At 44.8% G+C, this 22,153-nt stretch overlaps 4 protein-coding genes across 5 annotated transcripts in view; 1 reads left to right on the forward strand and 3 right to left on the reverse strand.

The window, feature by feature from the left end:
- Positions 1–2,158: 2,158 nt before the first annotated feature.
- ZNHIT2 (zinc finger HIT-type containing 2) lies at positions 2,159–3,663 on the reverse strand. The gene has a single exon (XM_034405810.3). It carries the CDS (start codon positions 3,609–3,611, stop codon positions 2,397–2,399), a length of 1,215 nt encoding a protein of 404 aa, XP_034261701.3. The 5' UTR covers positions 3,612–3,663; the 3' UTR covers positions 2,159–2,396.
- Positions 3,664–6,517: 2,854 nt separating this feature from the next.
- On the reverse strand, positions 6,518–14,719 carry FAU (FAU ubiquitin like and ribosomal protein S30 fusion). The gene is made up of 5 exons (XM_034405795.3): positions 14,593–14,719; positions 11,661–11,743; positions 9,234–9,378; positions 8,208–8,263; positions 6,518–6,686 (listed from the first exon to the last, which is right to left on the reverse strand). The coding sequence occupies exons 2-5, from the start codon at positions 11,733–11,735 to the stop codon at positions 6,561–6,563; spliced, it is 402 nt and encodes a 133-aa protein (XP_034261686.1). The 5' UTR covers positions 11,736–11,743; positions 14,593–14,719; the 3' UTR covers positions 6,518–6,560.
- On the forward strand, positions 14,708–20,813 carry MRPL49 (mitochondrial ribosomal protein L49). The gene is made up of 4 exons (XM_034405794.2): positions 14,708–14,942; positions 16,414–16,579; positions 16,927–17,054; positions 18,428–20,813. Exons 1-4 carry the CDS (start codon positions 14,838–14,840, stop codon positions 18,572–18,574), a joined length of 546 nt encoding a protein of 181 aa, XP_034261685.2. The 5' UTR covers positions 14,708–14,837; the 3' UTR covers positions 18,575–20,813.
- LOC117657669 (pre-mRNA-processing factor 39-like) overlaps positions 20,718–22,153 on the reverse strand; it is a 33,106-nt gene continuing 31,670 nt past the window's right edge. For both annotated transcript variants that reach the window (XM_060682579.2, XM_060682578.2), the window contains exon 14: positions 20,718–21,274. In XM_060682579.2, the coding sequence (XP_060538562.2) occupies positions 21,212–21,274 (63 nt within the window). In that variant the 3' untranslated portion in view covers positions 20,718–21,211. The remainder of the gene's footprint in view (positions 21,275–22,153) is intronic.

The following is a 22,153-nucleotide window of genomic DNA, read 5'->3' on the forward strand; positions in this document are numbered from 1 at the left end:
ATTTTATGACTTTTCCTGCTACATTTTTTTAAAATTTGATTTATATGCCGCCCTTCTCCGGAGACTCAGGGCGGCTTACAATGCGTTAAGCAATAGCCTTCATACTTTTGTATATTTATACAAAGTCAGCTTATTGCCCCCACAAACTGGGTCCTCAATTTACCTACCTTAGAAAGGATGGAAGGCTGAGTCAACCTTGAGCCTGGCGAGATTCGATCTTACTTTAATTGCAGACAGCTGGTGTTAAATTACAGAGCTCTGTCTGTTGAGCTATCCAGGCTCCTTTAAGTGGATTACTGCAGTTGTTAAGTGAAACCAGCTTCCTCATCGACTTTGCTTGTCAGATGGTTGCAAAAGATGGTCGCATGACCCCAGGACGCTGCAAACTGTCATAAATATGAGACAGTGGCCAAGAGGCTGAATTTTGATCACGTGATCCTGGGGAAGCTGCAACGGTTGCAAGTGTGAAAAATGGTCGTATCATTTTTTCCCCCAGTCCTGTTGTAACTTTGAAATGGTCATTAAACAAACTGTCGTACTGCAAGTCAAGGACTACCTGTATTGGAACAAGGGAGGGAAAGTAAGAAATCTTGAGGTGATCCAAACTGGACTTGCTCTTTTGGGATCCTTTCAGGGGTGAAATGCTCCCGGTTGAGACCGGATTGCCCGATCCCGTAGCAATGGCGGTGGGTGATTCGGAGAACTGGTAGCAAAAATCCCTGTGTCCCCCCACCATGCTCAGCTGAGTCGCACGATCATCAGAGGCTTTTTTTTTTACTTTTAAAAGCATTTTTTCTACAACCTCTTCCGACGAAAAAATGCTTTTAAAAGTAAAAAAAAAAGCCTCTGATGATCGCACGGCTCAGCTGAGATCCTCAGAGGCTTTTCAAAGCATTTTTTTCTGCAACCTCTTGGCCAAAGAGGTGGTAAAAAAAAATGCTTTCAAAAGTCTCTGACGATCCCAGCTGAGTTGCCTGATCGCCAGAGGCTTTTCAAAGCATTAGAAAAAATGCTTTGAAAAGTTTCAAAAAAAAAAAAAAGTTGGTCATGCCCACCCAGTTACATTACCCCCCCCTCCAACCAAGCCACGCCCACAGAACCCGTAGTAACACATTTTACATTTCAATCCTGGATCCTTTGGTAGCTCCAGAATTAAGGAATTACTGACTTCTGCAGTGGTTTGAAAGGCGATTGAGGAAGGAAATAAAAGTGATGGGAAAAAAAACCCTACTGAATTTGGAATGTAATTTTTTGCAAATTTTTCTACTCTGCATTGTTTGGGAAACATAAGTTTTTAAGAGGCACTAGATAAACATCCGTCTCTGAATAATCGTTTTAGATGTCCCACTTTAAAACTAGTAATCCTCAACTAATGACAATTGAGCCCAAAATTTCTATTGCTACGTAAAAGACATTTGTTAAGTGGGTTTTGCCCCCTATTTACGACCTTTCTTGCCATATTTGTTAAGTGAATCACTGCAGCTGTTAAGTCGGTAACACGGTTGTTAAGTGAATCTGATTTCCCCAGTGATTTTGCTTGTTAGGAAGTTACAAAAGATGGACACTGGAACAGTCATAAATATGAATCAATTGCCAAGCGTCTGAATTTTAAATTGATTTTAAATTTTAAATTGATTTTAAATTGGGTTGTTTTAATTTACGGCCAAAATATTTAATTATTTTAAACTGTTTTTAAATTTTGTATGTCCTGTTTTTTACTTTGGCTGTTCACCGCCCTGAGTCCTATTTGGAGAAGGGCGGTATAGAAATAGGAACAAACAAATAAATAAATAAATAAATTTTGATCAAAATGATCCCGGGGATGCTGCAATGGGGGCGTGAAAAATGGTCGTAAGTTACTTTTTTTTCAATGCTCTTGTAACTTTGAATGGTCACTAAATGAACCTGTACTTTACAGACAGTCCTCGACTTATGAACCACCATTCCTCAGCCAACATGGTTTAAGACGTTCGGACTTCCAATTCCCATGTTGGCTGGGGAATTCTGGGAGTTGGAAGTCCCCAGATGTTAAAAGTTGCCTCGATTTGAGAAATCACAGCACCACGATTTCACTCTCGACTCCCAAGTTAACACGTTTGTCGGGTGTTAACCAGGTTAAAAGGAAGCAGGAAACGAAAGAGAGGGCACAAACCAAAGATTCCTAGACTTGGCTTTTTTTAATTACAGCTTTCCCACTCTTGCCCCCAATCCATGTCCATTTTTTGGGGAGGGTAGGAGAAAAACAGAACTGATTCTTTCTCATCTTCAAGTTTAGGCTTCAACCTCCGGGACCCCTGCCCTGCGATGTAAACCCCATCGGCCCCCTTCTCCCCCAGGCCCTCTCCTGTCCCCCCAGTTTCCATCCGATCCTTTGTATGGAGGGTTGGTGGGAAGCTTCAGTCCAATTCTTCTATCAGAGGCTGTTTGGAAGGGGGCATTTTCCCTCCCCACATTTTCTCCAGCTCCTGGGTGATCGCGCCCACTTCTTTGGCGTCCACCACATGGGTTATGTATTCCCCCTGCACTTCCAAAGCCAGGGAAGGGAGCTGCTCCTCGTTCTCCTTCACCCAAGAAAGCAGGAATTGGCATTTTTTCTTCGCCTTGTAGATCCTGGGCTGGTCCTCGGGGGCTACTCGGCGTTTGCCACGACCTAACAGTCTGGTTAGGTGGGCGAAAGCCGCCAGGGCGAACCGGCTCTGTTTCTCCGGACCGGGTCCTCTTAAAATCTGGGCCACCGCTTGCATCGTCCCGGCCTTTCCCAGCGGGCACTCCGGGTACCGTCCGTCGACGACGGCCTGCAGGGCAGCTTGCAAGGCTTCTCCCGTGGAGGAGAAGACCCTCTGGGCGGTACCCAGCGTAGCCGAGAGGTCCAAGAGGGTCTCGCAGACTTCAGGCAGCAGCTGGGCATCGTCCGCCTCTCCGTTGTAGAGCGAGAGAGAGTAGGTGTAGGCGTAGAGGACGTTGGGCAGCTGGAAGCGCACCAGGGGGGAGACGGGGCCGCCGGTGAGGTTGCTCAACGGGCGGATCACATCGGGAAGGGCGGGTAGCGAGTTCGAATCCTGGGCGGGAGGTCGGTTTTGGTCCTCCCCAGTGACGATGGTCTCTTCGTTTGGAAGCCCGGATGAAGCTGGATGAAGGTCTTGCTTGGCTCCTTCCTGCTGTGGCTGAGAGTCCTGGGCATCCTGAGCTCCAAGGAGCTGGACCAGGGGTGGCTCCTGGCTTTTTGCCTCCACCACCCACCAGGGCTTCCAAGGAGGCAGGATCCCCGAGATCTTCCCGCTGCTCAGCAGCTGTTGGAAGCTCTGGCGCTGCTGGGAGCTCAGCTGCTCCCACAGGTCCTCAGTTTGCGGGTCGAGGCCTAGCTCGGGGTCCGCATCCCCGGGCTCGCGTAGTTCCCGCAGCCGGAGAAGGGCCTCCCTCAGGCGGCCTCGCGCATCCGCATCCCCCCGCTGGCTCCGGAGCCGAAGTTGCAACTCTCGCGTTTGGAAATCCCGAGCGCAGGAACCGTGCTCACGGTAGCAAGGCACGGAGCAGAAGCGGACGTGGCAGCGAGGGCAAGTGTAAGGCGCCCGATCGGCCTGGCATAGGCCGCAGGCAGCCGAGGCCTCCATGTGTCGCCCGAGTGGCTCCGAGAACGCTCGGCTGTTTCCGGAGGGGGGGGTGGAGAAAAACGAGGCTTCTCTTGTCGCTAATGCGCAGGCGCGGCTTGGAAAGGGCTTCAGAGGGTTGTCGGGAGACGTAGTCCTGCCGCTGAAGAGAACTACATTGACCGTGATGCACCGGGCCCTGCTGTAATAGTTGCCTAGCGTGCAGCATCTCAGGTCTTGAAACTTGGCGGCTTTAAGACTTGTGGACTTCAACTCCCAGAATTCTCCAGCCAGCTATGCTGGCTGGAGAATTCTGGGAGTTGAAGTCCACAAGTCTTAAAGCCGCCAAGTTTCAAGATCTCTGTTTTGTAGTTTCTTTTTTTTTTTTTAAGATTTTTTTATTTTAAACAAAAAACAACATAAAAACATCCTCCTTTCAAACAATTACAGTGTTTCGGTCCGTTAAAATCTTTTCTTGCTCACAAACTCTTCAAGATATCAATCTATGACACACGTTTCTTTTCCACTAAGAAAAAAAAAACACATTTTTACACATTTTATCTTAAATTTCATTTCATATATCATATTTCATCTCCGTGTTTTATGGTCTATCCAGTGATAAAATCACTCCCATATCAAATAATATTGTTTATCTTCCTGTTCTCTTATTTCAAATGTCACTTTACTCATTTCAGCACAGTCCAACATTTTCTTAATAATTTCTTTATCGGTAGATATCTTTTCTCCTTTCCAGTTTTTAGCAAATGCAATTCTAGCCGCTGTTAAAAAATATTCACAATTAAATATTGCAATTCTTTATTGAATGTCTCTGGTAATCTTCTCCCCTTTTTAAATGTGAATTTTAATTTGTTTTTTAAATTATGGGGTATTTTAAATTTGTCTCAGCCAAATTATTTAATTCGTTTTTATTCTATTTTAAATTTTTGTATTTATGTGTTTTATCCTGTGGTTGTTCACCGCCCCGAGTCCTTCGGGAGTAGAGCGGTATAGAAATTTAATAAAATAAAATAAAATAAAATAAAATAAAATAAAATAAAATAAAATAATAAAATAAAATAAAATAAAATAAAATAAAATAAAATAAAAAAAAAATAAAAAAAATAAAAAAAAATAAAATAAAATAAAATAAATAAAATAAAATAAAATAAAAATAAAAATAAAATAAATAAAATAAGATCCCTAGTAAAAATGTCTCTGATTTAAAATCAATGTGTCTTTTTATCATTTTTCCAACCACATGTGTATCTTAGTCCAAAATCTCCTTGCTTCTACGCTGTTTTGTAGTTTCGGGGAGTTGTGAAGGCTACTGCAGCTTTAAGAACCAGCAGTCCTTTTTTTTTTTCTTCCCCTAAACATGGGTTTTTCGAAGAAAAGAATTCTGGGAATTGAAGTCCATGTAGCTTCCCTTCCTAGGGGGTTTGGGACGAAGCTGCAAAAGTTGCAAAATAAACCAGCTTTTTGACCAAACAGCTCCAGACTTGTTAGCAAGAGAAGCCTGGTCATGTGCTTATAGGTAAATCCCGGACTTACGACCCCTTCCGTTTAGTGACTGTTTCAAGTTAACAAAAGCACTGACTTACAGCCAAATTTCACACTTACGACCATTGCAGCATCCCGGGGGTGAGGGTGTCTCGCATGATTAAAATCCAGCTGCTGGCAACTGGCATGTATTTATGACGGTGGCATGTGAAATTTTGCAGTCGATGGGGAAATCCATAATTCACTTAGCAACCGTTTTACTAACAGCCAATGATTCACTTAACAACTGTGGCAAAAAGGGGCAAAAGCAAAACTCACATAGCTGCCTTGCTTAGCAACGGAAATTTTTGGGCTCTATTGTGGTCGTAAGTTGAGGACTACCTCTGGATGTCTAACAGTTAAAAACAGAATAAAAACAATAAGCAAAAGGTATAAAGAAGAAAATTATTGAGAATCTGAATTGCACCCGTTGTATTTCTGCGAGATTCCTGCTGGCCTCACCATTAAATTCTTAAGTCCTTTTGTGGAGCTGGCTCTCCTCAATGTGAAAGAAACTAGATCCTATTAAAAAGTGGTCCTCAACCCACTAGATCTCTTTTGACAGGCAGTCCTCGACTTACAACAGTTCATTTACTGACCATTTACAACAGCATGGAAAGTGACTTATGGCTATGTTTTTCACGACTGTTGCAGTATCCTCGTGATCACGGGATCAAAATTCAGACCCCTTGGCAACCGATTCACATTTATGACGGCTGCAGCGTCACGGGGTCCTGCGATTCCAGTTTGCGACCGACGGACAAAAGGGAAAGCCGGTTTAACTGTGTTACTAACCTAATTGCAGTGATTCCTTTTAACAGCTGTGGCAAGAATGGTTGTAAAATGGGGCAAAACTCCATTTTTGGCTGAATTGTGGTCGTAAAGTCAGGACCACCTGTATAACAGTGTTTTTTAATGGCTGCCTGGGGAATTCTGGGAGTTCAGGTCTACATATTTTAAAGTTGTCAAGATTAAGAAACACTTAATACAATTTACACAAAACACTTAAATGAAAATCTTGAGAGTGGTGCGGTGGCCTAGAAGGGGAGCTCTCGCCTCACAATCAGGAGGCTGAGAGTTCAATCCTAGGTAGAGGCAGATATTTCTCTCTCTGGGAACGATGAGAATATATCTGCTGAACAAAACTCCGCATTGGCGACACGAAAGGCATCCGGCCAGTAAACACTCTGCTAGCTCCATTCAGGTGCCCAGACTCCACCCGGCAAGAGATTATGGGGTTGTTAAAAGATGATGATGATGAATTAAATACAAAATATTCCCGTTGAACTACATACATACAAAGCCCTCCTCCCTCTTTTGCCAATGATCTCAAAAGGTTGACCTGCACTCATGCCCCAAACAAGAAAAGCAGCAGCACCACCAGGAAATGGTCCAGGCAAATATATATGATTTTATTATATGACTGGGTGCTCTTTAGGAGTTGGCATTTGGACCCTTCTTTTTACCAAAGCCGGGCACGATGTTGACAAAACGGCGATTGTATTGCATGCGCCTCTTGGCCCGGCCGGTTTTCTTCTTCTTCTTTTCTTGCTTAGCAACCTGAGAGAACATTAAGCAGGCATTAGTCAAAGATACGGCCAGCCTTCTCCTCCCAGAATTCATCTTAGCTCTTAATGTTGGGTGAGACCCAAGCTCTTTCCTTAAGTCACCCCACAAAAATACATCCCCCTCTCATAGTCTTCTCAGCTGTTGCAGCATTTCGGGAAGAGGTGAAAGCAAGGAAAAGTTATCAAAACCCCCCCCCCCAATTTTTACCAGTTATTGATTGCCTCAATTATTACTTAGGTGTTTTCTATTGGGAATTGCATCCAGAGGGAATCTGAGGAACCAAATATTGCTTCAGGATAAATATATACTAGACCCGTGATGGCGAACCTATGGCACAGGTGCCAGAGGTGGCACACAGAGCCTGCTCTGTGGGCACGAGCGCTATCACCAGCTACTCTTCAGATTTCCGGTGCACACATGCTCATCAGCCAGCTGGTTTTCGCAGGTTTTTGCGTGCCAGAAAACGCCCTAGAAACAGCCTGGAAAATGTCCTCAAAAACGGCTTGAAAACAGCTCCCAAAATGGCCCAAAACGCCCAAAAAACAGGCATGTGTGCACCCAGCCAGCTGGTCTTCGGGTTTCTGGCACATGCACAGAGTCTGGTTTGGGCACTCAGTGCCGAAAAGGTTCGCCATCACTGGACTATTTTATTGAGGCAAGTGTGGTTAGACACACAAAAGAATTGGATGCAGAGGCTCTCAGTGTAGATGCAAAAGAACAGAGCAGTAATAATCATCATAACAGTAATACCGATACTAGCAAGAGAAACTAGCAGAAAAGATGTGGATAATAATATTACGGCTATACAACATGGGTGGACCGACATAAGACAGTGCTGTGGGAATTCAGTGTTTAGCAGAGTGATGGCACGAGGGAAAAAACTGGTAATTTGGGCATATGATCCCCCTTTCCCTTTAAGCCAAAGTTAAGAAAAGGCAGCTGCTTTTCTGTTGCCACTGTCTGGTTCTACCAACTGCAAAACTAGCCGGTTTAACTAAGCAGGAAAACGGCTGGACAAATTGAGCTACCAAAACAATAGTAAGCCCAGGCTGGAAAATGAAAACAGCAGCTTGAAGCTTCCGGCCTAAGTAACTTGGCAGCAGGAACTCTTAGCATAGCTTTTCTCCTTTTACCACCAACAAAATAGACAAGATATAAACAAAAAGCAGGATTTAAATACTCTTGTTGAAATCGCCCATTGACCTTCTGCTAGTAAAGTAGCATGACTGTCACACTCAGCAGGGTAAAAAAAATGGGATGGTCGTAAGGTCTCTAGACTTAAGTAAGTGGTTTGGATTAGAAGCCCTCTGAAGTCCTCTTCCAGCCCTAGGGTTCTGGGTTCTAATTTCATTTCTAGGCGAAGGGTCTCTGCCAGCAACTGAAGTTGAAATGAAGAGCCAGCAATTCAGGCGCCCTCGGCTGTCCTTGGGGGTCCGCAAGCAGCAGGCTGAAGGGTCTCCAAACACCCCCACCCTTCCCAAGCACAACTGAGAGTCATTTCGAACCGCCTACCTTTGGGGTCTGGCCCCTCACTTTGCCAGCACGAGCCAGGGAACCGTGGACCTTCCCTAGAGAGAAAAGCAAAACGAAGGAGGCCGTTTTTACAGGGAATAGAAAACAAAGCCAACATGCCTGATGACAGAGTCACAAGGGACCATGAAGGTTAATGTACAAATAGTCCTTGACTTACAACCATTAACTGACCCCCAAATTTCTGTTGCTAAGTGAGACATCTGTTAAGTGAATTTTGCCCCATTTAACCACCTTTCTTGCCACAGATGTTAAGTGAATCACTGCAGTTATGTTAGTAACATGGTTATTAAGTGAATCTGGCTTCCCCGTTAACTTTGCTTGTCAGGCGGCAAAAGTGGATCACATGACCCCTGGACACTGCAACCTTCATAAATAGGAATCAGTTGCCAAGCGTCTGAATTAGCAGCCAATCACATTTTAGCCTTAAGTACTCTTGTGAAGTTTAGGTGATTACTTCATTGTTTTGTCTGTTATCAAAACTCATAAAATTGAGTTAACTGAATAAAGAGTAGTTATTTATTTATTGGTTTGATTTATATGCCGCCCTTCTCCGGAGACTCAGGGCGGCTTACAATGCGTTAAGCAACAGCCTTCATACTTTTGTATATACCTGCTTAGTAGGGCTTCCCCCCCCCCCAAGCGGTGTTCTTTTTATACAAAGTCAGCTTATTGCCCCCGCAATCCGGGTCCTCAATTTACCTACCTCGGAAGGATGGAAGGCTGAGTCAACCTTGAGCCTGGTGAGATTTGAACTTGCAGTAATTGCAGGCAGCTGGCAGCTAAGTGCTACTTAACAGCACTTCAATCCGCTGCACCACCAAGGCTCTTAATTTAATGTTAATGATTAACATTAGTTAAGTTCATCATGGCTGTATCTTCTACCAACACAATAGAAATTTGTAGAATAAAAATCGCGTATTTTTTCTTTTGGGGGTTTTATTTGTATAGAGCAGCTCTGGGAATTTCACAGCTCTTCCATCCAGGCCCTCTCTCTTTGGTACTTACCACCAAGCATGCGTGCAGTAACCTCCAAAGTTGTAAGGTCACTGATGCCGCACTGACCAATGACAGAATCATTTTCCAAGGGGATCCCACCCAGAAGAATCACTTGATCCTCAAGGGCGATGCCCTCCAGGGACTCGATGCGAGCCTAAACAGGGAAGAAAGAAGAGTGGGAACATAAATAACTGACACTTTGCTCACTAAGGTAGCATCTTCCTTTGAGGCAGGGTTTGCCAATAATGGCAACTTTAAGGCTTATGGACTTCAACTCCCAGAATTCCCCAGTCAGCATTATAATTTTTCAATATCCACAACAGCTCTTGAATAAAAGGTGATGAAGATGCTGGAAAGACCGCTTACAGCTCCTCCAGCGGAGAGCAGAAGGGAAGGGAGCCTCCAACGGTCCTTGGACATTATATGGAAGTTCATGTGTAAAAATTTGGCGGATGACAATATTTAGCAGATGCTTTACAAATACAAAATTCCATTTCAGTCCTGCCAGCACTCATCAGTTTTTACACTATGAGTGTTTCCAAGGACAAAGAAGTCTGCAAATACGGAAAAAAAGAGGGTTTGCGATCCATGTTGTGTTTGTGACCTGTAATAATCAAAACACTGAAATTTGGGGGGGGGGAGAGGGGGGAATGTTATGTAGAAATTGTGGAATCAAAGCACAAGATCTATAGCAAACACCGCACACTGGAGGGGTCTCCTCAAAAAGAATACTGGGAAACACCCTTACAAAGGCAAAGAGATGCATTCATATTTATTCATTTCAGAAAATGATGAATACATATCCATAAGTAATTACATAATAGATCTCAGGTTAGTTCTTAACTTTCTGTTATCTACAGAGTTCGGTGGTCTCAGAAGAAACCTTTGCATCTTGAGATTCAGGTGTTGTTATGGGAATGTTCTGATAAAACTTGTCACAAGCTGCTGTGAGCTAAAACTAAGGTTCCCCTTGCACAAATGTGCTAGTCGTTCCCGACTCTAGGGGTCAGTGCTCCTCTCCGTTTCAAAGCCGAAGAGCCAGCGCTGTCCGAAGACGTCTCCGGGGTCATGTGGCCGGCATGACTCAAGGCCAAAGGCGCACGGAACGCTCTTACCTTCCCACCAAAGGTGGTCCCTATTTTCCTACTTGCATTTTTTACCTGCTTTCGAACTGCTAGGTTGGCAGAAGCTGGGACAAGTCACGGGAGCTCACCCCGTTACGCGGCACTAGGGATTCAAACCGCTGAACTGCCAACCTTTCAATCAACAAGCTCAGCATCTAAGCCATTGAGCCACCGTTGTTAGATAGGACACATTTCTTACATTTCAATTTGTCTATTGGACACTCCCTCATCTGGAAACTGATTTGAAGCAATGTTGCCCAAGAATTGTGGTGAAAAGGATCACCTTCCCATCTCCAAGTTCCTTCAACAGAATTCTTAGTATGAATATAGGCTTATCAAACTATGTTCCATTCTAGCACAGCTGAAATTCACACTTAAAGAATTTAGAACTTAAGATTTAAGAATTTAGCTCAAAGAGCAACCACTGCAAATGCCTTCCATCAATAACCTCGAAGTAAATATCCGGAAAATAAGCTGCAAAAGACTAACAGGAAAGCAAGCTTTGCGCTAAAACACTATTTTAAGGCATGATTTCTCATCAGGGTAGATTTGATTTAAATCAAGTCGATTTAAATCACTAGTAAAAAGGCTTGATTTAAATCAAGTAATTTAAATCATAATTTTTAAAGAGCAACTGTCACCTCTGTCCCGCAGACACTCACCAAGAGTCTCAATATTGCAGAATATACAGCCTCATGCTGTAACTAAGTTCCATTTCATGCTGACTAAACTAAATTATTAATGTATCTTAAATAGAGAACTATTTTAGATAGATTTTTACTTGAAAAGCATTTTACTAAAATAAATCTGATATAAAAAACCCAATTTAAATTTTAAAAAATCTGTTTTTTCAAAAAAAAAATCATCAATTTTTAACCACCCTGTTTCTCACCCAAAGACGACTAACTAGAAAGTACCAGAACTAGAGTTCAACAATTAAAAAAGAACAAAAAGAGCAGAACATTCTATGAGCTTCGAGTATCGTTATCTCCATGATATAAAAATATCCTTTGAAAATAAAAATACATGGTAAATATAAAATTCTGAAAGAGCTAAGGACCAGGCTCTTTTATACCTTGCTACTTCTTGACCAAAGCTGATTAAATAGAAAACTCATTACAATCAGGTATTAATCAAAGAACAATAACTTATTACTGCAAACTGATTTAAAAAGTCTCAGTCTGCAAATGATTTCAGCCATTGCCTTGGTCTGAAGGAAGATTTGGGAGAAACAAATGCTACCGGTCCAGTAACAGTATTCATCAGAATGAAAGGTTCACACAAAGCAAAAAAATAAATAAAAAATCTTTACCTTGAGATGAGATACTGTTTCATGTCCGGACACCTCGAGGGTGTGCAGATTCTGAGCACGAACGAACAGCTGCATGGTTTCACCTGCAGTGATGAGAAAGCAAAGTAGCCATTAAGTTTAGCAATCCAAGACCTCAAAAAAATTGAGTATCCTAACAATGGCAGAGTCTAATAAACTGATCTCTTCCACCCCTTGCTGTTTTTAGACAAAGCAGTGAATAAAATAAAAAGAATGTTTGTTGTTAGTTGCGAAGTTGTGTCCGACCCATTGCGACCCCATGGACAACGTTCCTCCAGGCCTCCCTGTCCTCTACCATCCTCCGGAGTCCATTTAAACTCCTGCCGACTGCTTCAGTGACTCCATCCAGCCACCTCCTTCTCTGTCATCCCCTTCTTTTGCCCTCCATCATTAAGCTCTTCTCCAGGGAGTCCTTCCTTCTCATTAGGTGGCCAAAGGATTTGAGTTTCCTCTTCAGGATCTGGCCTTCTAAAAAGCAGTCAGGGTTGATCTCCTCTAGGACTGACCGGTTGGATCGCCTTGCACCCCAAGGGACTCGCAGGAGTCTTCTCCAGCACCAGAGTTCAAAGGCCTCAATTCTTTGGCACTCCGCCTTCCTTATGGTCCAACTTTCACAGCCATCCATTGCAACTGGAAAAACCATAGCCTTGACTATATTCACTGTTGTTGGCAGGGTGATGTCTCTGCTTTGTGGATTGTTAAAGAGAATGTTTAACAACCCACAAAGAAGAGTTGTGGGCCTCTAATCTCTCTCTTTTTCAATCCACTCCATCCTTCCTGACAACAACAAAATGTGAGCTTGGATTTTCTATCCTGATAATCAGTGATCAAGGACTTAGAAAGATGATGGAGGGAATATATAGGATTATCTTTGCCGAGATGGGCTGCACTTTTGGTTAATAAATATAAATGAGTCATTGTTTTGTTTGGTCACACAAACCAAAAATAGAAGGTGTAAGATGAAGCTGCCTAGATTTACTTTTATTTACTATTTATTAAATTTATTTGCCACCCATCTCACTGCAAGGCAACTCTGGGCGGCTTAAGAGCAGTAAAACCATACCAATAAGAATATACAATTATAATTAAAAGAATACAAAATTAAAAGATTTCTTTGAAATGAAACCTTTCTCAGAGTAAGAGAAATGTGGAGCTGAGCATCTCTGGAAGTTGTGGGTTTTTCATTATTGGAAGTTTTTAAGCACAGGAAGGTTAGCCATTTAGGATTGGTTTTCTTACATAAAGGTAGTCCTTGACTTACAACAGTTCATTTACTGACCGTCTGAAGTTACAACAGCACTGAAAAAGTGGCTTATAACTATTTTTCAACACTTATGACCATTGAAGCATCTCCATGGTCATGTGATCAAAACTCAGCCATTTGCCAATCGGCTCATACTTATGACCGTTGCCGTGTCCCAGGGGTCATGTGATCCCTTTTGACAAGCAAAATCCATGGGGGAATTCAGATTCTCTTAACTGCTGTGATTCACTTAACAACTGTGGCAGGAAAGGTCATAAAATGGAGCAAAATTCACTTTAACTGTCTCACTTAGCAACAGCAACTTTGGCATCAATTATGGTCATACGTCGAGGACCACCTATATATCAGTGTTTCTCAATCTTGTGATTTTGAGGGGCTTCAACTCCCAGAATTCCCCAGCCAGCATGGAGTTGAGGTCCACCCTTCTTAAAGCATGCTGGCTGGAGTATTCTGGGACTTGTAGTCCACCCTTCTTAAAGCATGCTGGCCAGGGGATTCTGGGATTTGTAGTCCATCCTTCTTAAAGCATGCTGGCCGGGGGATTCTGGGACTTGTAGTCCACCCTTCTTAAAGCATGCTGGCCGGGGGATTCTGGGATTTGTAGTCCACTCTTCTTAAAGCATGCTGGCCGGGGGATTCTGGGACTTGTAGTCCACCCCTCTTAAAATCACCAATACACCAAAAGGGCTGACTTTAGGCCTCCCTCCAGCACCACAATTCCAGGTTCTTCCTTACCTGTCCCTTCCATCAAATCCCTTTCCACACTTGTCAGTCTTTTTTTCCCATTGCCTACACAGGTAGTCCTCCACTTACAACCTTTCATTTAGTGGCTGTTCAACGTTTAGAACGGCACTGGAAAAAAAAGTGACTTAGGACCATTTTTTCCACACTTATGACCGTTGCAGCATCCCCGTGGTCACGCGATTAAACACAACAACAACAAAAAAAATTCAGACGCTTGGCAACTGACTCACATTTATGACTGTCGCACTGTCCCGGGGGTCAGGCGATTCCCCTTTTGCGACCTTCTGACAAGCAAAACCAATGGGGGGGAGGAGCCAGATTCACTTAATAACCATGTTACTCACTTAACTGCAGTGATTCACTTAACAACCGAGGCAAGAAAAGTTGTAAAACGGGGGCAAAACTCACTTAACAACGGTCTCGCTTAAGAGCAGAAATTTGGGGCTCCATTGTGGTCGTAACTCGAGGACTACCTATATATTTCCCCCCCAAAAACCCACAACTTCAATTTCAGACACGGCAATGCAGCTCTCAGCCCCCCCACGACCCCCATTTAAATAGCTTTCTTTCTTCCCTCCTCCCCCCCCCACCGCGATAGCCTTCAAGGCCCCAATTTGTTTCGCCCTATAGGAAGCGAGGCTGGGGAGCATGGGCGTGGTAGTCCAAGGCAAGAGAACCGGGGACGCGCCGATTGAACCTGGAAAAGACTCGAGGGGCGGGAGAGCGAGAGGGAAGGAGAGGCGGCCGAGGATGATGGGTAGCACCAGAGCCAAGTTGGGGAGGATTTGGCCGCGGATGATGGGAGTTTAAGGCCTCGAAAGGGAGAGAGGAGGTTGATTTCTAACCCGGGACCCTCAAATAAATGAGACTATCCAGCCCGTAACACGGAAATTTTAAGCCCCTCACCCGCCTCACGCCGAGCCAAAATGGAGGCCGGAGAGAAGAGAAACCGCCACCGCCTCACGCCGACTGAGGAAAAGGAAAGACTGACGGAAGGGGCGGGGCCACGAGAAGCGCAGGCGCACTGCGGAAGGAGGCCGCGCCGCGGCGTCTCTCGGGCTCCTTTTCCCTCCCAATGCGTGGCGTTGCGCGTGACGTCACCCCCGCAGGGTCTCCGTTGACGTCATCCACGCGCGCCTCCGCAGGCCAAGATGGCGGCCTTTCCCTCAGCTTTCGCGGTTTTCGGGCTGAGGAAGACGCTGCTGGTGCTGCGAGCGGCCGGCCGGACGAGTCAGCCCGGGCAGGCGGCTTTGCTGGTAGGGAGAGAGGCGGAGGGGAGTCTATGGTCTCCGAGGGGAGCGTTTCGGGCTGGGCTGGCGCGGTTGGAACGACCTTTCCGAGAGGGTCTGTGCACCGGGTAGCCTCAAAGAGGCAAATAAAGCGGATTTTTGTTGCCATCTAGCGGCCTAGATATGGCTCCTCTACTTAAGAGTGGTGCGTTGGCCTAGAGGTGGAGCTCTCGCCTCACAATCAGGCGGCTATGAGTCCAATCCTAGGTGGAGGCAAATATTTCTCTCTGCTGAACAAAACTCCGCACTGGAGACAGGAAAGGCATCCGGCCAGTAAACATTCAGCTCCATTCAGTTGCCCAGACTCCATCCTGCGTCGTTAAATGATGATACGGTACCTCTGCTTGGAATCCTTTTCTATTGGTATGATGGGTAGAAGCACTGCAGGCTTATTTTCCCGCCAGACCCTTGCAGCTGGCCAGGGCTGTTAAGAGGAGGTTTCCTGCTTTTGTTATATTTTTATTCTGCCTTTCTTTGGAAATAATTCAAAGTGGCGAACATACCTGATGCTCTTTCCTTCTCCTATTTTCCCCACAACAACAACTCTGCGAGGTGGATTGGGCTAGCTGGCTTTCATGGCTAAGGCAGAACTAGAACTCAGCGTCTCCTGGTTTGTAGGCCAGCACTTTAACCACTATATCAAAGTGGCCCTTTTTAAAGAGGAAGCAGGTGCTTAGACCCTTGCATTTTGCCCATAAATTTCTCCCCAGTTCCAAAATGCAAAAATATATCTCTCTTTTTTTAATCTCTTTGCTCCTTAGGAATGTTCTTTATGGGATGGCGCAATTCATTAAACTTTAATTCTGAATGTTAGCTAGCCTTTCGATTTAAGTTGTATGTCTTCTGCTAACATGCATCTCCCATCCTCTCTTGCTTCCTGGGGTAGAAATGGGAAGTTTCTACCCCTTCTGGTGGCTCAGCAGACTAAAGGCATTGTGATTAACACCAGCTGTCTGCAATTACTGTAAGTTCAAATCTCACCAGGCTCAAGGTTGACTCAGCCTTCCATCCTTTCTAAGGTAGGTAAATTGAGGACCCAGTTTGTGGGGGCAATAAGCTGACTTTGTATAAATATACAAAAGGATGAAGGCTATTGCTTAACGCATTGTAAGCCGCCCTGAGTCTCCGGAGAAGGGCGGCATATAAATCAAATTAAAAAAAAAAAGTCCTGGGAGGAAAAAGAATCCTCTTTCCCCCCCCAATTTTTCCAGTTTTCTTCCAGGTCTTCCCATCTCTATTCCTGGGGCTCATCAGTGAGTTTCACTTTTGACTTTCACTTCCATCATCTCAGCTACCTTTTGTCTTTCCAGTCATGGGGGTTCCAGGCCAGCAGGAAAAACATAATTTTGTTCCTCAACTTCTATTAAATTGGGTGCAGCAATTACAAATGAAGTTTGTAAGGAGGAAAGTTCACTGCTACCTCATCTTTCTGTTTCAGAGACAGGTTTCAGGAAAGTCTAATTCTGCAGACCTGACGTACCCAGGGATTATTGAGTCCACTGAAGAATATAAATTTGTGGAAAGGCTGATACCACCTACTACAGTACCCGTACCTCCAAAACACGACCAGTATCCTACACCTTCTGGATGGAGGCCACCACAAGGTAAAACGGGGCAAAATATTTCCAAATTTGATTTTCTTAATGTATAAAATTTGAAAAAGTGTTCTAATAAGTTTCTTCCCTGAAAGGAAAATTGAGCAAAATTAGGACTTCTTGGTAGAGTAATTGCATTCATTATATAATAAAAAACAGCTTCTAATAACTCAATTCTTCCTAAATCACACCTCTGTTGTAACTTCACATTTTATATTTTTTAAATTAAGTGTGTACAAAATTAATAGTTGAGCAAGAGGCAGGTAGATCTCCCTGGCCAGATTCTGTTATAAATTGCTTATCATATAAAAAGACAATATAGTTGTATTTATTTTTGGTCTCCAATTCTTTCACAGATCCTCCTCCTGAAATTTCTTACTTTGTACGACGGTCACGCATGCACAATATACCTGTGTACAAAGATACTTCTCACCATGGAACCAGGAAGTTGACTATTATCAGGAAAATTGAAGGTGATATCTGGGTAGGTTATACCTTTCTCTATAAGCTGGTATAAGAGCTGTTGACACTGTGAGTTGATTTGAATTCTTCAAATCTCTCTGGAGATTCTCAGTCATCCAGGTCAATGTTGTCCCAAAGGTGCTTTTTCAAAAGGCAACTGGACTTCCTTGCTTTTTCTCTGAAGATGTTTCGCTTCTCATCCAAGAAGCTTTTTTAGTTCTGATGATGTTGTGGTCTGCCGGCAGCCTGCGAAGCAGGCAGCAGAGTCGGACAGTGAGGAGGCTGGGAAGGAACATGGGCCAGTCCTGAAGTCTGGGGAAGGCTCGGACGAGGGCTCTGCATCGGAGGCAGAGAGGGGGCCAGGGCCATCTGGGAGTTATGTGCTGACTCCGGAGCCTCCAGAGTCTGACGTCAGTGAGGCAGAGGAACAGAGGGAGCCTGTTCCCAGTGTGCATGCACACTTCTGTCAGAAGGCAAGAACAGTTAAGACAAAAGGGGCAACTCGGGAGTAAGGCTTGGAACTGTTGGCCCCTCCCATAAGACATAAAGGAGGAGCAAAGGCACGTGAGCCTTTGTAGGAAGCAACTTTGTTCGTGCTGGTCGGTTTAAATTCTGAAGCTCCATTTTGACTCTGTGCTCTGTGTGGCCTTGCAAAGCTCATTGCCAATTAGGTCTTTGGCAGCGTGTCAAGGGAGATAAAGGTGGGTGCTTATCAGCTTATCCTGAAGGACTGTGGCAGACTTCTGTCGGGCTCTTTACAAACTGTGACTCATCATGGCCTGTGAATAAACAGAATTCACAGCCATTGAAATAAAATTAGTTTTTGGGACTAATTGTGTACTTTTTACTGTCTCAGGAAGCCTAGGTCAGAACAGATGAAGGTTCTTGGATGAGAGGTGAAATATCTTCAAAGACAATCAAAGGAAGTTCAGTTTCCTTTTGGAAAAAGCACCTTTGGGACAACCATGATTCTGGATGACTGAGAGCGCGCGAGCAGAAGCGCCCTCTGCTTACGCGAGTGGAGCTGCGCACACGAATGCAAGGGCCCACCACTCGTGCGAGTGGAGCTTCGCGTGCGTGTGCTTGCCCACCACTTGTGAGTGGAGCTTTTCACGGGCACGCTTGCCCATCGCTCGCGCAGCACGGTTTCAAACAGGCTGCAGCCCATTAGTGGGCTACGGCCCAGTAGTTGAGGACCCCTGTTCTACCTGTCTGTTTGGGCGATCGCTTGCAGGCTGCAGTTGGTTCAGACCGCGGTAGCCAAGGGGAGCTTGTGAGACCACGACTGCAGGCCCTACACTGGTTATTGGTAGGCTTCCGGGTGCTATAGAAATCAAGCAAATAAATAAATACAGGGAGTAACCTGTACATTTACATTTTTTTCTTTTTCTCCAGGCCCTAGAGAACGACGTGAAGGCCTTCCTTACGGAATTGTCCGGACGAACGCCAGCAACCCAAGTCAATGAAAATACCTGTAGTATCTGCGTCAAGGGCTATTTTGAGGAAGAACTCAAGACGTGGTTGATGGACAAAGGCTTTTAAATAAAGGATAGCAGATGTGGCGAGATCTGTCCCTTTGCAAAGATGTGTGTTGTGACCCAGGCCCAAGTAAGCAGTAGGAAAATCAGTCAGTGAAAAAACAAACAAACTTTATTCGAACAGCTGAGAATGACTTCATTCCCGTCGTTCAACTAAATTAAAGCAAATTCCTCCCAACACAAATTCCTCAGTCCTATCGCAAACCTTGGTCCAATTAGGCAAACTGCCAAAGGCCTTTCTTGGCAAATGTTCAGAAGTCACAGATACAAAAATAAATGCAAGTCGTAGACGAAGAAGAAGACGAAGCTACCAATGTTGTTTTCCAGCAAAGCCCAAAAGCCATTGCTGCTGTTTTAAGCCTTATGGGAGGGGCCAATCATCTCTTGGCCCTACTCCCGAGTCGTCCTCTTTGCTTGACCTGCTCCTGCCTTCGGGCAGCTCTTCTCACACATGCACTAGGAACAGGCTCCTCCTGTTCCTCTGCCTCTCTACTGTCAGCCTCTGGAGGCTCCGGAGTCCGCACCTCACTCCCCGATGGCCCTGGCCCCATCTCTGCCTCCGACGCAGAGCCCTCATCCGGGCCTTTCCCAGCCTCCAGGACTGGCCCATGTTCTTCCTCAGCCTCATCGCTGTCTGACTCTGCTGCCACCCCGCAGGCTGCTGGCAGACCACGACAATGTGCTTGAGAAACTTGTTCTTGCCCAATGGGTAATTCTGGCTTAGTCCAGAATTACCCATCGGGTGTGATTGTGTACTTTTTCAGGAGGCAACTGGACTTTTTCTTTGAAGAGGTTTCGCTTCTCATCCAAGGAGCTTCTTCAGCTCTGACTGGATGGAGGGGAATGGAAGGATTTATATTCCTTGCAGGCAGCTGGTCACTTGCGTTCTTTTAGAGCCGTTGAGGCCACTTGGGAGGTTTGTGTCCTCAGGGTCACCTGAGTAGTGCAAATGGGTCTCGAGCCTTCTTGGACGGTCCAGTGGGTTTTTCTAAAATTGATTTCTCTAGGTAGTCCTCTACTTACGACCACCATTGAGCCCCAATTTTTTTTTTTGTTAAGCGAGTTTGCCCCATTTTATGACCTACCTTGCCACAATTGATAAGTGAATCACAGCAGTTGTTAAGTGAGAAATAAGGTTGTTAAGTGAATCTGGCTTCCCCATCGATTTTGCTGGTCGGAAGATCCCAAAAAGGAGATCGCAGGATCCTTGGATACGGCAACCGTCATAAATATGAACTAGTTGCCACGTGACCATGAGGATGTCGTAAAAGTGAAAAATGGTCATAGATCACTTTTTTCAGGGATGTTTTAGCTTTGATTGAAGTGTTGTGAGTAGAGGACTATCTGACCTGTAATTCCTTCTAGGACACAGGTATTAAAATTTACGACTTTGCCTTCGTGAAGCTGCGGTGAGCATGGGCTGCGCATGACACATCCAGCCTGTAGGCTGCCAGTTTGACACCCCTGTCCTGGGATTTCCTCTTGGTCTCCCATCCAGATAGAAATTGAGCTGACTGACTCTGGATCTAGGTGTGGCTGACTATTAATACCCGCTGAGACGGATCTTTCCTTAAGGCAGCGTCAACCTTGGCAACTTTTAAGATAGGTGGACTTCAACTCCCAGAATTCTTCAGCCAGCATGGAGTTGAGGTCCACCGCCTCTTAAATCATGCTGGCTGGGAAATTCTGGGGAGTTGGAAGTCCACCCATTGTCAGGTTTCGAGGTCGTCTGAAATAAATTGCATTTCAAACAAAGTCTTTGAAGAAAACTCCCATTTATTTAGCACAACATTCTAACTCCGACTCCATCGCAGCCAACACTGACTTCCAGACCCAAAACCCTCCTTTTCCATTCCCCACTCCCCTGCACTCATTGGCCATCTTCCAAGTCACTCTACCCCTAATCTACTGCTCCAGCTCAAAGGAATTTCCCCCCTCCCATCCCATCTCCTAGGGGATATTATCTCCAGGGAAAATAAGTAGGTGAAAAGTCAAACGTCCCTTTCCAGACGCCTCTGCTTCTCCTCCTCATGTCAGCACTAGAGTAGATGCATCTTGAAGTGCTGACACCCATCTTAAAAGTTGCCAAGGTTCAGAAACACTACCTTAAAGCAATCTCACTATGTGTCTGAATAAGAACAGGATGAGACATTAACAGTTCCATTTTATTTACAGCTGCAAAAAGTGAAAATGTACAGAGGAAACCCTTTTACAAAAAAAATAATAAAATAAAAATTGCTGTTTCCGAGGCCTTGTTTTAAAATGAAATGAGATTTGCACCCAGGGAGAGGATGCTGGATCACAACAGTCTGTGGTTGTGCATCTTCAGAATCGACTCTGCTGGAGTTCCCTTGAGCGCGGAATTCTTTCAGCCCTGCCATGGAAGGAAGGAAATCTTGCTTCTTCACGCAGGATCTCTGGATGGCAACGTGTTTCTCTCCGGTTTCAGAAATTTTTGGTGGGGAAAACGATAAATCAATACAAAAAGGGGCCAGGTTTTTCTAAAGCTAGCAACCAGGCGCTCTACCGCCGCTGCGAATGAGGTGACAGTCAGACTTTTGCTCCCGTTGAGAAGTTTGAGCAAAGACAGCCGCAGCTGCCCATCAGTGCCACAAACACAACCATCTCCTGTCAGGTGTTTTTAGGTCTGTTGGTAATACTGATTGTAGTTCCACGTGTTCTGGTATCCATAGTTGCTGTAATTCTGCAGTAGCAACGGGGCAGGGGGAAAAAGCATTGATGTTAAGCGAAGAAACGTGGATTACGCAAATGTTATTTTATATAGCTGCTTGTAAGGCGCCCAGAGTCGTTAGATACGAGATGGGGCAGCAAATAAAAATATATAAATCAATAAATAAAGTAGGGTCTCTTCCACCGTATTCCCCAAACCAAGTTGGATTCATAATGCCAGTCACTTTGATCGGTGAATAGAGGCAGTGAGAGCCTCTATTGACCACTAATGTCCTCTATCTTTAGCAGCATTTCATTCCATCCTTTTAGCCAATTTAGCACTAGCACTTAAGACTTATATACCGCTACACACTGCTTTCCAGCCCCCTCTAAGCGGTTTACAGAGTCATCCCCTTGCCTCCAACGATCTGGGTCTTCATTTTATCCACCTCGGAAGGATGAAAGGCTGAGTCCACCTTGAGCCGGTCAGGATCGAACTGCTGACAGTAGGCAGAATTAGCCTGCAATACTGCATTCTGACCACTGCGCCACCACGGCTCTTCCTTCTTTCCCACTTAGCAATAGCACTTAGACTTATATACCGCTTTACAGCCCTCGCTAAATGGTTTAGAATCAGCCTCTTGCCCTCAACGATCGGTCCTCATTTTACCAACCTCAAAAGGATGGAAGGCCGAGGATCAAACTCTTGGCTGTGGGCAAAACTAGCCTGCAATCCTGCGTTCATAACCACTGCGCCACCACGTCTCTTGCAAGTCTTACATGGTTGTAAGTCAAGGACTACCTGAAAAGTCTCTATTCACACTAACTAGAGCACCGTGTGAAAATTGTGATTATACTCATTATTCCAGCTCTGCGGTCCAATTTGATCGCTATTGATACTGATGGATTGCGC

This window comes from Pantherophis guttatus, chromosome 18 (assembly GCF_059756535.1).
Source record: "Pantherophis guttatus breed Tessera chromosome 18, ASM5975653v1, whole genome shotgun sequence".
Taxonomy (NCBI): Eukaryota; Metazoa; Chordata; class Lepidosauria; order Squamata; family Colubridae; genus Pantherophis; species Pantherophis guttatus.

Excerpts from the sequence above, each read along its gene's own strand:
- ZNHIT2 (XM_034405810.3), bottom strand. The coding sequence starts at position 3,611 with ATGGAGGCCTCGGCTGCCTGCGGCCTATGCCAGGCCGATCGGGCGCCT.
- FAU (XM_034405795.3), bottom strand. The coding sequence starts at position 11,735 with ATGCAGCTGTTCGTTCGTGCTCAGAATCTGCACACCCTCGAGGTGTCC. Across the intron at positions 9,379-11,660 it reads AAACAGTATCTCATCTCAAG|GCTCGCATCGAGTCCCTGGA; the intron begins GTAAAGATTTTT and ends TTCCCTGTTTAG. Across the intron at positions 8,264-9,233 it reads TACTGCACGCATGCTTGGTG|GGAAGGTCCACGGTTCCCTG; the intron begins GTAAGTACCAAA and ends TTTTCTCTCTAG.
- MRPL49 (XM_034405794.2), top strand. The coding sequence starts at position 14,838 with ATGGCGGCCTTTCCCTCAGCTTTCGCGGTTTTCGGGCTGAGGAAGACG. Across the intron at positions 14,943-16,413 it reads CCGGGCAGGCGGCTTTGCTG|AGACAGGTTTCAGGAAAGTC; the intron begins GTAGGGAGAGAG and ends TTTCTGTTTCAG. Across the intron at positions 16,580-16,926 it reads TGGATGGAGGCCACCACAAG|ATCCTCCTCCTGAAATTTCT; the intron begins GTAAAACGGGGC and ends ATTCTTTCACAG.